Genomic DNA, 16,615 nt, shown 5'->3' on the forward strand with positions numbered 1-16,615 from the left:
CTTGAGATGATAACTGTTGAATAACAGCTTTAATGAATAATCATTTTACCAGTGTAATGTGGTATAACTTCACCCTAAGAATTAATGTCACGGTTGACATTTGCAACTGCAGGTGTTTCTGGACTGTTTCTGGACCTCATGTGGGCCCTCTGAAAACACTGGAAAGATTTCAGCTTATTTTTGCAGCCTCTGATCTCATTTTCTAGTTAAGATTTGGTCTACTTCCACCTGATAGATTCAAAGAACTGCAGCTGGGTGCTTAGTGGTGGCCATTCACAACACATTTTTAAGAAGAAAACTTGTTTGGTTACCATGTCTAATACATCTAACTGTTTCTTATTTTAGGGTTATTTCTAGTAATAGATCACATATTGTGAAGCTACCAGTGAATAGGGTAAGTGTCTGCGGGTTCTTTATTATTTTCTCATTTCTCGTGGCTCGTATTAGCATTATAAGTGGGAGTCTTCTAGCCAAGCATAGGTGTTTACATTCAAACTACTCACATGGACTCTATTAATAGACAAGGGAGAGAAATAGGCAGGTTTAGGTCATGGCGCATAGAATCATGTCGTGAATATCTGAAATAGGTCAAAGGAATAATGCTCAGAAAAAGCCTATTTGAGGTGAGTAGCTCAAATACAAGTGCCTACCTTGAGTCATCTGAGATTGGGTGAGAATAACTTCACTATTTGTTTTGTTACCATATAGAATATTAGATACAGAATAGTACAGAAAGCAGCACACACAAACACAACGTACCAGGAGGTCCACATATAAGTATACCTTAAAAAGAGTATAGCTCTTGAATTTTAGAGGTGTGGTGCTGCGATTCATTTCTGAGTATGTGTGCCTCTGATTCTCTGATTAAGGGCATAGTAACCTGCAACCTTTCAAATCTGAACCTTAATTCAAAGCCAGCTCTGATCAGAATACCATGATGAAATTGTTCAATTTCATTACTTTACTAGAGCTATATTAGACTGAAATATGTTTTAGAAAATTCCATATGTTTCATAAACTGAAAGACATTTTTACTGTTTCATTTCAGGTAAAAACTATGGTAATGAGACTGATTTCAGCTTACTTCATGTAGTTATTTAGATGCAGTCATGTATTGTGCAAAATAGCATGGTATCTTCAGAACTACCATTATGGAAGTACAATGCTTTTGTGTTAATCAACTTCTTTTCACTTGTGCACTGTTACATTTACAGCAACTGAAGTTTATGCACACTCCCCACCAGTTCCTACTTCTCAGCAGTCCACCAGCCAAAGAATCCAATTTCCGAGCTGCTAAAAATCTCTACGGAAGTACCTTTGCATTTCAGTGAGTACATACATTTGTATTAATCAAAGGTTATCAAAATGCCATGCTATTTTTTTGTTCTTGCCATTTGAGGTTTACAGCTGTGGATTTATTGTTTTAAAGGATTACTGATCTCATTTTGCATTTTACACTGTGGTTTTTAATGTTTCGTTTTTCATTTTTTCAGTGGTTCACACATTGAAAATTGGCATTCCATCCTGAGGAACGGCTTAGTTGTTGCTTCCAATACGAGGCTGCAGGTAACTAGTAGACTAAATAGACTTTAGCTAACCTGTGCATGCTTGATTACATACTAGTTTAGGCAAGTTTTCAGGGGATGTGGTTCTGGTAGTCATATAGATGGAGAAGAGGGATGATTTCAAATACCTTCTTGTTTCCTGGAAGGGTACTTTTCTGATGCAATTGAAATTAAATAATGTGTCTGCTAAAATGGCTAGAAAATCCCATTGCTGGAATCAGTGTTTCAATTTTGCATTGCAGAGCAGCACCTCCAGGAGGCTTAGCTCAGTACTGCTTAAAAGCAGTCTCGGGATTAAAATTTAGAGCTATATAAACTATCTCTATGCATCAAAGAGCATACTAGATTTACAGGAACTGGGTTTACAGCATCTTCTTTTCTCCTCTGGTTTCCTTGGGAATTAAAATAGGAGTGTACTGGCCTGGAGGGAGCTATGGCAAACTTCAGTTTGTTTTCACAGACCGAATTGTCAGGACACCACTATTGCAGAGCAAAGTAGGCAGTACCAGAGGGACTGGGGAGCTGTAACTCAGAGCACTTTAGCATCATGGGTTTGACAGCTCTTCCAAAGAGCTGAGGCCATGATAGCTTGGAGGAGGATCCCAGGGTGCTGACTAAGGATCAGGGTACAGAAGCCACTAAATAAAAGGAAATGGAAATCTCTGCAGATCCTCTTAGTGGTTTGGGTGGTTTTGTTAGCGTCTTTGAAAGATAATTCCCCAAGAAAGCAGGCTTTACATACCAGAATTCAACAAAGTAATACCCTTTGTTTATGCTTATTTTTTTGTTGAGGGTTGAGATACCAGAAATAGGAGGAAGCAGTAAAGCCCTATTTTATACAAGTCATCGTTTTCAGATCTCTCACACACCTAAGGCTTATCCTGAGCCCAGTTCATCCTATTTACCCCAGTACCAACCAGTCAGGAAAACTATCTACTCACCAAGGATCCTATAGAACATTGTAGGATCCGGAGGAGTGAGAACATGTTTGCACATTCCTATGAGAGCTGCACATTGCAGAGACTATGTAAATATCATTGGGTCAGAGGAAAGAAATAAGGGTGGGCATGACTCTAAAGCACAGTGGTTGTAACATCTACCTAGGCAGGAGATATTCTGGGTTCTCATTTGTGCTCCAACAACTACTTGGTGTGTTTTCTTTAAAGGATTTTCCAGATAAAACAGTTGGTCTCTGGTGAGGAAGTAAAACCCATACTTCCCCCTTTCCAGGCATGAAAACGTCTGCAGGGCTAATAAAAAGCACTCAGTTTTGCTGCATAGCCCTAGCTTCATGACATGGAACAGTGATGTTGGCGAAGAAGAGGCTTCCCTTTTCTCTATTCTTTGCAGACAGCTGGTAGCTTTGTGGCTAAAGTGCAGTCCTGCAGTGATGGGATATGCATGTCTGAATAGGCTCAGGCAAAAGCTTGATTGAACCTATTCCTCCAGTACTTAGACTGAACTAGTGACTAAATTTTGCTATAGCATATGACCAGAGTCATCACCATCTTTTAATTTCTTAACCTTAAAGAAAAGAAAAGCAGCTGTTGCTACGCTTCCTGCAAAGGTTTTGATGTGAGATGCATGGGCTGAGGTGTATTTGGCCATGTACAGAATCACCCCCTGTAGGCATCCTCCAGGGTAATGTCAGATTCAAAAACAGAAAATGCAATTTTATGTATAAATATGATGTAAAATTATGTTTGAGCACTGGGACATGGTTTCCAGAATACTAGTTTTGTATTTCCAGTATTTTAATAGTTGTATATTCGCAGCGTGATTTTTTTAGAGACTTCTTTGAACACCTTTTATTACAAGGCAATAAATCAGTGCAGTGGGGCAGACTCTTATTTACGTTATGACCTGTTCCTATCATTATTATTTTGCCCAGATAACCAAATTGATGTTAAACAATCACTCTGCTCTTTTTCAGCTCCATGGTGCAATGTTTGGAAGTGGAATCTACCTTAGTCCATTGTCAAGCATATCATTTGGTTACTCAGGTGATATTTATAAATCACTCTAAAGTTGGAGAAATGTAGGGGGGTATCTTAGTCTACTGCTTTTCTTACCAGCTTCACTGTTTACAACACTATTAAATTTTATCTTTGTCAACCAAGATCTAATATCTTCAAAAAAGAGAAAATCTAAATTCCCATATTAAATACCTGTCCTTGTTTTCCAAGGTGCTGAGTGTCTTGAAACTCTGCTTGAAGTAAATAGTAGCTAATACTGGATGCTGTGTGTAATGGAGCACTTCTTGATTATGCAGTGGAAAGCCAACTTTGTGTTTCTGATTTTTTTTCAGCATCTGCCTAAGTCCATCTAACATTTTCTATAGATTCATGGGTTTTTTCAACCTGATCTGGTAAACCAAATATTCAACAGACATGTTCAACTATGTATATTTAAGAGCATTCCCTAGTATCACCATGCCAGGATTACATAGAAAGTACAGGACAGTGTTTTAGCATGAGAAGGGGAGGGAATATAATTTGTCCCACTAGTAAATCCAAAAGTGAGTTGTGAAGAGTTTTCCATATAAGAATTAAATCATAAATAGAAACATTATAGAAACAAGGTACACCAATGTGTATATTAAAAAAATCAAGAGATTTTTAAATATGGTGACTTTTTCCTTTAGATATATTGTATTTACCATTTCCTCACATAGAAAAGTGCTGGTATAGTTGAATGTGTGTTTGTGTGCATGTAGATAATTCTGAGAGGTTTAGTTATACTTTCTGATTTTCAGTATTTTTCGTTAATGTCACAACTCATTTAAGGGTCACCTTTTTTTACTACTTTTTATTGAATTTCAATACCAATAATCTCTAAATGCACTTTCAGCTTTTCAGAGATTACACAAGTTTGGAAGTTTTTTAGCACTCACTAGAAGTGCAGGATGCAGTATCATTAACTAAGAAAATTCCCTTCTGTTTGGACAACACTGCTTTGTCAGCTTCAGTGTGGTTTTTCTCATCTCTCTACCTTCCTTTGCCCCTTCCATCTTCCAGAAAGGAGGCCTGTATTCCTATGAAGTATGTAATACTTGATGCCAATAAAACCCAGGAGCAGTCCTACATTCCCTGTTCCTTCAAAGAGTTAAACCTCCCCATAATTCAGTCTGTGTTTGTAAACTGCTAAGAAATACAGGATACTGGAAAGGCAAGGAAGCCTGTAGTAGCATACAATACAGGAATTTTATATAGACCAGCATAAGGAATATAAAAGTGATGTAAGGCACAAATGTAGGTGTTTGGATTTCTGAGATTGAAACTGGATCCAATGTGGCTGACAAATAATTTCAAACTTTTACATGTAGATAAATTATTTAAACCAAGGTAGACTTTCAGACTTTAAATAAATTAACTCTTCTAAAAATTAATTAGACTTTTAATAAGTCTAAACAAAGTATTAAAGATTAATATCTAAAGTTTGTTCTCATGTGATTTTGCTCTCCCACCCATAGTAATTCAGACTATTGCTTCAGCCTGAATAAAGTCAGACTCAAGACATGCTGACATGCAACTCTGTTAAGCAACTGCCCAAGACTATTCCCGAGTTGCATTCAGTGGCATTTAAGCTCTTGTTTATCTGGTTTTGCACCTATGTAACGCTAAGTTGACTTTCCTAGGGTCTTTGCAATGAATGCAGAAGTACTGGTAATTTGCAGTATTAAACTGAGATATTCTATGACAAAGCTTACTAGCTTTTTGGGTGCCATGCAACAGAGTGTGATTCGCATTGTGCTACCTGTTTCATTCTCTGCACTGAACTTTGCTTATTATAGTATTTATATGCCAAAGTGTCTTACATGATTTTAATATTCCTAGGGATGAACAAGAAGCAGCAGAAGGTGTCAGCTAAAGATGAACCAGCTTCAGGCAGCAAGGGCAGTAATACATCACAGGTACAGTATATCAACGATTTCTGGAAGATTTATCATTTTATGCTTGAGAACTTTATAGTTGAAAAGGAGGTAATATTCCCTTTGTGAAAGCTAACAGTTCTATTTTATTGAACAAAATCAACAACTTCAGAGACTGCAAACATCAAATGTGGCCCAACTGCTTTTAGTAACATTTTAAGGCGTGTACTGCAGGTCTTGTGCCCTTCTTTTCCAAGTAGAATAATTCAGGAAGAGAATGAAAATTAAATATAGATTGCATTGTGACCCTTAGCAAGCCCTTGTTTTCTGAGTTCTAGACTTGCAGAAGAATGATACAAAAGGAATTGAGGGTGGTTATTGCTGGAAAACGAGTAGCGTTGTATTTACAGCAAGTCAGTTTTTCTTCTACATGGTTTTTACATATTAAATCATTACGATTCTGCTTTATGTGAAGCAAACTCATAGCATTTACCTCTAGGGCTAAGCTTTGAGAAAGAAATCTTACATCTGTCTCCATAGTTAACACAGAAACTGCCGAATAATCTAGCTTTAGAGAGAGATTGTATGTAACAGCAGAAGCCCTCAGGAAGGGGAAGGCCAGTAAAATATCAGGGCAGTGGCCAAAGAGTTGGTGATCAAATTCACCTTTTTTTTAATTCTGCTATAATTTGTCTATCAAACACTCTGATATTTCTAAAAATATTATTCAGTCTGTAATAATTAGGAACTTTTCTTTCTGGTTGAAGGAGTTCAAATACCTCCTACAATAATCCGAACAAATAATGTAAATTATTTTACAAATTCTGTTACTTTTTAGAAATAAAATAGAAACGTTTTAGAAAGGCTGCTTCTATCTTTGTTCATTAATAAACCACTGAAATTAGCAGCCCTTGCCTTTGTTACTTTTTCACTCAGTTTGACTTACTGCACTAATTAAGTTTTCTCATGTTTTTAAATCTCAGTCGCAGAAGAAAGGACAACAGTCACAGTTTTTGCAAAGCCGTAACTTAAAATGCATAGCCTTATGTGAAGGTAAGCTGAAAGCCCTTGAAAAACTGTTTTAGTCATGGACACAGTGTTACTGGATGCATATCAGTGAGACCTTTAGTTCCAGTATTGGGTTTTTCTAGGTAAGACACTACTGGTAGGTGTACAAGTACTTGCGTAATATCTGACCTTTATATTTCAGTTCAGAATGTTTCCCTCTTGGACAAAACTGTAACACATGCTGAATTTTCATGAAGTAATCATATGCGCATAGTGCCTGATCATCTGGTCTGTCTTTCAAATGTGATCATATTCCTAAGCCATCAAGATAACCCAAGTTGTGGCCTTTATTTGAAACACCAACTTCTTGCAAGCTCTTAACAAATGCATTAAACACCTACAGGGCAGAAAAAACAGCTTTCCTATTGAATTTCCAAATAGTTTTTCACTGTTCAGGCAAATATACTGTTCATCTGGCAACCACTCAGTTGTCTCTGACTGCTTCAGAAATAATGTGAAGTTAAAATCCAGTGTGTATGAGTACAGTCATTCTTGAAAGACTTAGCTATTCTTTTAATAGCTAACAAAACTTCAGCAGGTTTTGAGAAAAAAGAATTATGAAATTTGAATAAGAAATATACCAGTTGCTGCTAATTAGTTTCATTGGCAAAACAAAAAGAAATATTAAACTCAGTTTGCCCTTTATTTGGAGCACTTATTTATTTTTGAAAGTAAAAATTAAGACAGAGTTGAAAAGATGTTCTTTCAAAGTGGAAGCTTTAAGCTGTATATGCTGCTTTTTAATATATATATTTTTGAGAATGTTCAAGTGAAATAATATGAATAAGGAGAAGTCAGTCAACATGAAAATGCTATTTGTTCTGGACAGAAAAATACCTAAGTTTAGTTCTAAAACTTTCAGAAGAAGATACAGAATGAATCTAGGGTTTACTTGAATTAACTTGTCCTATGATGCTGGAAGTTTCTAGGTGGAATTTACATCTTTCATAAGGACTTTTAAATCCATGGTGTTCTTTCCTTACACTTGTTAATGGATTATTGATTTTTTAAGGCTGAATTTTAAATATTTGATAAAATATATTTTACATCATTCATATTCACTTCATTTTTCTGTGAAATGACGTGTTTAGGGGAGGTAGTTAATATAGATTTTAAATAAAATTAATTACAAGAGATAAATGTTTGTTAAAAATTACAATTCATGGAAGAAACTATATAAAAATTGAATATGCATTTATTCATGGTTGTCTTAGAATAGAATAGACTCTTTCAGTTTGAAGGGACCTGCAACCATCATCTAATCCAACTGCCTGACCACTTCAGAGCTGACCAAAACTTAACGTGTGTCGTTAAGGGAATTGTCCAAATGCCTGTTGAACACTGACATGCTTGGGGCATTGAGCACCTCTCTGGGAAGCCTGTTCCAGTGTTTGACCACCCTCTCAGTAAAGAAATGCTTCCTAATGATTAGTCTAAACCGCCCCCGGTGCAGCTTTGAACCATTGCGACATATCCTATCACTGGATCCCAGGGAGAAGAGACCAGCACCTCCCTCTCCACTTCCCCTCCTCAGGAAGCTGCAGAGAGCAATGAGGTCGCCCCTCAGCCTCCTTTTCTCCAAACCAGACAAACCCAAAGTCCTCAGCTGCTCCTCCTAGGACATTCCTTCCAGCCCTTTCACCAGCTTTGTTGCCCTCCTCTGGATGCATTCAAGGACCTTCACATCCTTCTTAAAGTGTGGGTCCCAGAACATCACATAGCACTCAAGAGGAGGCCACGGCAACGCGGAACACAGCGGGATAATCTCGTCTTTTGGCTGGCTGGTTGTGCTGTGTTTGATGCGCCCCTGGATGCAGTTTGCCCTCTTGGCTACCAGGACACACTGCTGACTGACTTGTATTGAGCCTGCTGTCGAGCAGCACCCCCAGATCCCTTTCTGCAGGGCTGCTCTCCAGGCACTTCTCTCCCTGTTTATACTTGCGTCGGGCATTACTCCATCCTAGGTGCAGAATCTGGCATTTGGACTTGTTAGATTTCATCCCATTAATCATAGCCCAATGCTTTGATCTATCTTGATCCCTCTGCAAGGCCTCCTGTCCCTCAAGAGAGTCAACAGCACCTCCCATTTTGTTACCATCATCAGACTTGCAAATGGTGCATTAAACTCCTGCATTCAGGTTGCTGATAGATGTCTTGAACAGAACTAGCCCTGGAATTGAGCCCTGAGGAGCACCACTGGTGACCGGTCATCAGCCAGATGTAGCCCCATTCACTACAACTGTTTGAGGTTTGCCCTTCAGCCAGTTCTTCACTCAGCACCTTGAACCCATTCATGCCACAGTTGGACAACTTGCCCAGAAGGCTGCTTTTTAAATGTGTTTATAGAAATCTTTTCAAATACAGATTGATGGTATAGGTTCTACCTAGCAATAAAAAGGTTTCTTTCCTTTGTTGTCCTCAGTCTGCTAGTAAACAACATATGATCAAATACATTGGTGTTTTCTAAACATTGAGCAACCTGTGGCAAGCCTTGTGATCCCCTTCAATAATAATTGCTATGCTTAATTTTAAAAAATATTTTATAATATTGCATATCCCAAATTTGTCATACCTCAGTTTCAGGCTTTGTCTGTAACTTCGTATTTTTGGCTCAGCCATCATCAAACACAAATATCTCTGTTGGGAAATCTGATTAGTTGACTCAGATCCTCCTTAACAGCCCTATGACCGTTTAAAATCAGTTTTTAATAAATGTGCTTTTTCAATTTTTATTCCAATTAAGAACTGGCTCACATACATCAAGCATCTGTGTTTTCTGGAAAATAGAACATATTTTGGAAAAGAACCAAGTTCATCTCCCTGTTTGTAGTAGCAGCCAACTCAGAGTCTATACCACATCACAGACATGCAGTGGAAAACTACACATTCCCATAAGGCTATTTAAAGTGTATAAAAGAGGAAATCTTTTAAAGTGATATTTTCCAGGCATGTTTTCATCACTATGAAATTTATTGTTTCCCTTATAGTGATAACCTCATCTGATCTGCACAAACATGGAGAGATATGGGTAGTTCCAAATACGGATCACGTGTGTACAAGATTTTTCTTTGTGTGAGTACAAAGCGTCTTTCGACATTCAACTTCTGTTTGTCCTAGACCTTTTCCCCCATCCTCCCTCCAACAGTTGTAACTGAAGTAGATAAAAGACATTTTTTCCTTATTCTTTTCAGTATCACTTCATTTATCTTTCTCTGTACTTCTGTTAGATGTATGGATAAGCTAGTGACAAAGGTTTAGTAGATGTTTTGTTATACAACAAATGAATAAGTTACTGATTTTTCGCATTCTATAGTATTAGCTCATGTTACAGTAAGTCTAATCCATGTATCATAAAATAACATTTCTCTTTGGCTATATGTTTTAAAGCTGAGGAATTCATTAAAGGCTTCCTGTCTATGATGTGAGCATTTCCTCTCTCACCTATGACTTCTCCCCTTTGGGTCTTAATGGCTTATTCAGCCTCAGGGTTTCAATGACAATGGCAGCGTTACCCCCTACACTCTTTAGAGTTTAGATTCTGCATATAATGGTGAAGTGCAGCAGAGCACTTTAATAGAAACATGATAACATATGGAATAAGCGCTCTTGATCATTTAACGAATGTTTTGGATGGTTTTAGGTAGATTAATAAAACACTAATTTGATTTTATTTTCTGTACTTTTTTTTAGTTATGAAGATGGTCAAGTGGGTGATACAAGTATAAATACACAGGAACCAAGCATTCATAAAGAGATTCTTCGAGTCATTGGCAATCAAACTGCTACTGGTTAAAAGGACCACTCTTATTTGATTGATGTGATTTGGAAGCCTTCCTCAGTCTCAAAGCTGGATTTTGAACTGAAGAAGATGCAAAAAACTAATTTATTATTATTATTCTAAGCAAATTAACCCTTTGAATACTTACTGTTTTCTTACTTAGTATTTCTTATCTCATCAAAATACCTGAGATGGTATGAATAAGCAACTGTAGGGGTGCAAAGTCTATTACTATACTACAACTAATAATAATTAAACAGGCATTTGGGTTGCTCACAATAAACAGACTTTAAAAAGGAGTTTTGTGCTGATATTTTTATATTAAACTTCAATTGGAGGTTTTAGTACTGTATACTGGTATTTTAAATTTCGAATGACTGAATTATAAGCAAGAGAGAAGATTTTATAGCAGAGCATCTGTATTATGCAGGATACTTTGCAATAAGTAAAATATTCTCATACTTAAACACAATAAAAGGTTGTCTGGAACATGTCAAATTAAAGAAATTGGTTACCTGCAGCTATCTTTGATTTATTTTGTTGTACACAAAAGCAGCTAGGATTTAGAGTCAAAGGTTAAAACGACACATTTTTTATTCAATGATGGAAACAAAGCAAAAAATAATTAATGTGGTGATGTATGTTTAGTTTTATCTTTTCTGGAAACACTATCTTATCCATTAAGCAGGTCAGTTGCATTTTTTAATTATACAAGCCTAGCAGTGTCTGGGAATTCTGAAGCTGTTAACTTCCTTTTTACAAATTTGGGTTTTTATATACTAGATTTTACAGTTTCTTTAGAGCAATGAGGTTCTTTAATGTTTTCATCTTAACTTCAGTGAAACTGTTGTGTGGTTAAATTTAGCCACCTATTTAAAAGTGTATGTTGAATTAAGGATTTTACATGATTGATTGTTGGTACATCAGAAAATACAAAAAAAATGCAAAATTTTACTGATTTTCTCTTGGTGAAATATTTTTATTAATTTATTCCTAAGGGAAAACAAACCAAATCTCTCTGTCCTTTAAATTAACAACTGTTTTTTCCAAGTGAGCATGATAGCAACACAGGTAGGGAGGGGCTCAGTCTCCAAGGCATAAAGCATATCCTGTGCCCTGATGAGTGCCCTTGGCAGACCTCACAGTAGCTATTCTGAAGCCTCAATCACACCCTTGAATATGGAGCACAGTTCAACTTAGCCATCTGTGCAACTATTACAAGCCACCTCAGAAAGCAAAAATAGACTGAATCCTCTATTATGTTATTTTCATAGTGAAGATACTGAAGCACCAAATAACAGCACAACAGAGCACAGGCGTATTTGATTCTTTTAAACAGAACTGCATTATATGTGCTGTAATGGGTGATTCCTTCTTTCTAGTTCAAGCTACACTCCCTTATTACTTGCTGCGGTTGAAGTGCCCTACAAGTAAAATAGTGCTATTGGGCCTAGGAGCACATACCTGGAGATGTATTTTAGCATTCCACATTTATTTGCTGAGGACTTCATTTTTTCTGGGTTCACATCCAGACTTGTAAAGCCAACCCTGTTTGCATTTTGCTATTGAATTTCTATTGACTTTCACCCCCTTTTGGGGGACCCCCAACTTGACAATCGCTACTCTAATTGTTATCTTCTGTGTTGGGACACAGGTTAACTTCTCAAAACAAAGAGTATTCCTGAAGTTTGTCTGTCTGCCTAAGAACTGCCTTAGGTTGCATATCTGCACAAAATCAGTATCATTCAGAAGTGGAGCTGAAACTCTGGAATGACCATCTTGCTATAATTTGTCCTGACGTATGTGTCTGAATCCCTATGTTTTGCGTAGCAAAAAGAAACTAGGAAGCAAGTCCACAAAGATACTCTACGCTGACTGGGCTGATAGTCCACCACTCTGGGAGGCCTCCTCAAAAAACTAGGAGAAAAGAAAGATGACCATGAGTGAAGTGGAAAAGCCAAGTAAGCAGTCATCTTCCCTGTCCCCTCAAGCTGCAGCAGCGTCACAAGTGAGCCGTTTGAGGGAAGAAACTTGGAATGTAGTTATGGCAGCAAGTCAGCCTTGGTTTGTGTGGTGAGGCCATGCACAGCACCATCATAAGTAAAACCCCTGGAAAGGGGAGGGAAAACACATCTTTGACAAATCTTAAGACTGCTCAGAAGTTTGTTTTAAACTGATGAGCAGGAGGAAGGGACAGTGTGGAGGAAAGCAGGGCTCTGAGGTATATGGAGGCCTTGCTGTTGTAAGGTGCCCACTTCAGGGAGTACTGAGGCAACTGGCTTACACGTAGGGGAGGAGGATAGCCAAGAGTACAAGGCAGAATGTGGCAAGCACGGGCATTACAAAGCACTGGGAGACGGCAAAACCTTTCAGGGAGAAAGGTAGTTCTGAAGGGATGCGGGGATTGCTGGCAGGAAAGAAAAAGAAAATGAGCCACTGAATTACTAACAGGTGGCATTGGCAGCATAGGTCCCACACGTTGCGTTGCAGGAAAAAGGGCTGCGAGAACGAAGCTGCAGTGTGGGGAAACATGCCCCACAGAAGTATGGGGCAGCATCATGCCTAGGGCAGCTGGACCACCTGGGAAGGTGTCACACCATAGGGGACAGTGCAAGGATGTAAGCCCAGTGTCGCACACGAACAGCAATTGAATTAAACCAAAATTCACTTGCTACACAAAAACTCTGTCACTTTTTTCTTTAGCCAGTATATTAAAGAGAAATTTCTTCTAAGGCATTATATTACCTGCAGGTGAACATGAGTCTTCAGATCATATAAAAAAAGTATTAGTTCTCATCATTTTTAAAAGGTGAGAGGAAAGAGGGAGTTTCTTTGTCAGTCTGTTACTCAAAAATGAATAGCCCTTCTATAGCAAACTTCAAAGCTGAAACAAAAACTTTATTGCCAAGAACTGGAATGAAAAAGCCCAAGGATGAGATTTTCTTTGAAGGCTTTTTCCCTTGTGGTTTTATCCAAGAGTGGAAGTTGCATGTTGCCAAATTCTTCCAAATACTTACATTCCCATGGATTCCAGGGGATAAAAAATAAAATGCCAGGGTCCTCTGAGCAAGGACCCTGTGTTATCCCCAAAGCCCTTGCATTTCCTTTCCTCTGTTATCATGCACACATATTGGTGATAGAGCAGTCTATCATTCCCGCTGTAAAGATGTAGGCTTTTCACAGAGAGCTCTTAATCAAAGAAAATAGAGCCCCAGGCTCTACTATCTTTCTTGGTAGAAATCCCCATGAAGCCATAGGTATCTGGCTGTGGCCATGTCCTGCATGGAGCAACCAAGGGAATTCCTGGGAAAGAACTTCCTAACTTCTTCCTACATCCCACAACAAATTACAAGCCCTCAAATGGGGAAGGTTTGACAGAAAACTTATGTTAATAACTTAATGTTGCACCCTAATTATGAATTGCCATATTTATACTTCTGAATATTTTAAACATAGTGGAAGGAATACAAAAAGATGCTTTTAAACCTTTCTTGATATACAGGCAGATATTTAGAATTCAAGGGGTTAAGCAATTTGAGTTATCCTATGATATCGATTAGCATAGCTCTGTTCTCTTCAGCAATGCTACAGTGTTTTGATAACTTGAGTCTTTGGCTCCATATTACTTAGCATAAAATGGCCAGTTTGTCTAATATTCTGCTTAATATTTTACAGGAACTAGTTGATAACATCGGAATTGTTTATGCTTATTTTTTTCCTCTAAAGCCCTTGAAAAACTGTTATTGATGTGTATAACTTTAATATTATAGCTGTTAGTACTAAAAATGCATCTGATGAATAATGCTAAGATTATGCTTTTGTTAATACAAATATAAGATCACTCCAAATGAAGACTTTGTGCTTAGATCAATTATACTTTGCTTATAAACCACTTACTGCTGTGGAAGCAATTAGCATGCTTCCAACATAGATGAGTACAAAGTGCAAAAAAACCCAGGAAGAGACAACTGAATGAAAAGATTCATGATTTAAAAAGAAACAGTAAAAAAAAAACCTAAACAAGTATAAAAACAGTATATAGTTACTTAAGCATTAGATTAATTTAGATGGATTTCTTCTTGGCTCTAGAATATGTAAGTTAGATACAAAGAGTATGAGCCGTGACTGACAGGGAGGTAATACCATGGGAGCAGAAGCTGTCTGTAATCTTAGCATTTTCACAACAGATAGGTTTAGGGCCTGATCCCATGTTGTACTGAGCACCCATTGGAGGTGCTGAGGGTCAGGCCCTTGAACAAACACAGCTGGTTTTTGTACTAGTCACCCCTCGCTCTCATGGTAAGTTTTTTAGAAGCTGCTGAGGCGAAGGCCCGTTGCAATGGCATCAGTATGTGGACGCCCACCCATTGCCTGGCTTCTAGGCCTGGGCGGGAGTTAGCAGGACTCGGCTTCTCTCTGGCTACGTGATGGCAGGATGGCAGCCATGGTGGCGAGGGCAAAGGGGCGAAAGGGTTGGGAGGGCCATGGTAGGCAGCGCCCAGCCTTGCCATGCACAGCATTGTGCCAACAGCACCACAGCAGCCCTGCTGATGCTTGCCACGCATCCACTTGTCTCTTGGGGCACGTAGGGTCCTGTGGCTCTTTATGTGCAAAACCGAGGCGTTAATCTCGTGTCCCGCGCAATGTCTTCATTACAAACACTACCTCAAGGTGAAAGATGAGCCTATTGACTAAACTGAACAAGGTCTGTTGTTTGGAAAGCAGTTAAGATACATGTAGCACTGAAAGTTGTTCAGAAAGGATTTTGAGTCTGAACAGCAAGGACCGTGATAATAATCAAATTTATTCTTCAAGCACTCAGGAGCTGAGGGACACTTGTGCTTCAGAAGGGGATATATAAAAATGCGAAGATTTACTCAAAGAAGAGTGGCATTCTGCATGCACATTGTCATATAAAATGCACAAGGATTTTTCCAGTAATTTGAACTTCTGGTTTTGGTTTTGGAAGCATCAGGTATGAAAGCGCTGATCTCCTCTGTCTTCCATGGGGTGGCAGTTTCGTACCCCTGCTCACCAGCTGGAGCAACAGCCACCAACAAGAGTGAGGGGGAATAAAAACACCTTGAGCTGCTGTTTCATAATATTTTGATTGCGTGCTCCTGCTAAGTTTCAGTCTGCTGCAGACGGCTGTGGTGTAAATTACTACCCCCCATACTTTTCAGTGGGATTTTGTATACATACTAGGTATAAGACTTTTGTAAGGCAAAAAAAAAAAAGAATTCAAGTAGTTTTTAGATGAACATATCTAGCGTGTGAAAAGCCTGTTGAAGAATAGATTATGTTAAACATTTACCAGCAACTCAGTAAAAATAGTCCTTATACACAGACACTCAATATAATTTAACGTTCTAAAAATAATTTCAGAATTTACCCAGTATGTATTATATCTTTGAATTTTAAGAAGGAGCCACTCCTTTATGTAAACATACACCTATGTTTCTTTTAACTCTACAGCCTTTTTCCCTCCAAATAAATTTATTAAATTCTGTGCACAAAATAGTACTGCAGCCTGCTATTTAGCCTATGGTGCCTTAAAGTTACTACAAATATTTAACAAAATGTACATAATGTAAATACTGCCAGAAGATCACCAAGGCCAAATATTTTCTCTCTTCACTTTTTACTGCACTTGCTTTCTATTGCTATTTAAGCCTCTTTTATCCAGCTTTGTAACAGTTATAACATTGTAGCCAATGTAAATGTTTACTTTCAATAAATCAGAATTTGTTCAACAAGTACTGTGCATTTGGGCACTATTTTGAGAACTCTGTTCAAAGTTAAAACAGTCATTTAAGAATGAAACTGTGTCTGAAGCAGTTTCTTGACTTTGCTAATCTCAACGACATCTAAAGGTCATGCCATGCTTTTACACATATCATTGGAGTAAAATTTTTCTGCAGTGATCTTTTTAAAAAACACTTAGATGAACAGTAAAACCAGCTTTCCATGCTGTGTTTATGTGAATGGGTTACACAACTGGTTCAATATAAAGATATTGGAATTAAAACAGTATTTTGCATGTACAGTATCATGTAAAATGCATAAGGATGTCTCAAGATGCCTTTTATAATTGCTTTTAAAGAAGTCCTCTTTTTCTGTAGAGCTGGTTTGGTCATGAAAACACAGCAAATATATGACAAACCATGTACTTTAATATGGGTATGCTTAAAGTATAAATGCACATCTGCAGCTCATAAAATATGCAGACATTTGTGGGACTGGTTATTAATTCAGTAAATGTACGATTTTTTTCACTGCCTATGAGCTCTTTTTAATTATATGGGTGGATATTGCACGTTTTGAAAGTTTTAG

At 37.9% G+C, this 16,615-nt stretch overlaps 1 protein-coding gene across 1 annotated transcript in view; it reads left to right on the forward strand.

Annotated features, from left to right (window-relative positions):
• PARP8 (poly(ADP-ribose) polymerase family member 8) overlaps window positions 1-16,027 on the forward strand; it is a 125,011-nt gene extending 108,984 nt beyond the window's left edge. The window contains exons 19-26 of the mRNA XM_064438290.1: window positions 346-394; window positions 1,215-1,327; window positions 1,494-1,566; window positions 3,499-3,568; window positions 5,402-5,478; window positions 6,420-6,489; window positions 9,492-9,576; window positions 10,195-16,027. Coding sequence (XP_064294360.1) covers window positions 346-394; window positions 1,215-1,327; window positions 1,494-1,566; window positions 3,499-3,568; window positions 5,402-5,478; window positions 6,420-6,489; window positions 9,492-9,576; window positions 10,195-10,297 — 640 coding nt within the window. The 3' untranslated portion in view covers window positions 10,298-16,027. The remainder of the gene's footprint in view (window positions 1-345; window positions 395-1,214; window positions 1,328-1,493; window positions 1,567-3,498; window positions 3,569-5,401; window positions 5,479-6,419; window positions 6,490-9,491; window positions 9,577-10,194) is intronic.
• The last annotated feature ends 588 nt before the right edge of the window (window positions 16,028-16,615 follow it).

Source organism: Phalacrocorax carbo, chromosome Z (genome assembly GCF_963921805.1).
Source record: "Phalacrocorax carbo chromosome Z, bPhaCar2.1, whole genome shotgun sequence".
Taxonomy (NCBI): Eukaryota; Metazoa; Chordata; class Aves; order Suliformes; family Phalacrocoracidae; genus Phalacrocorax; species Phalacrocorax carbo.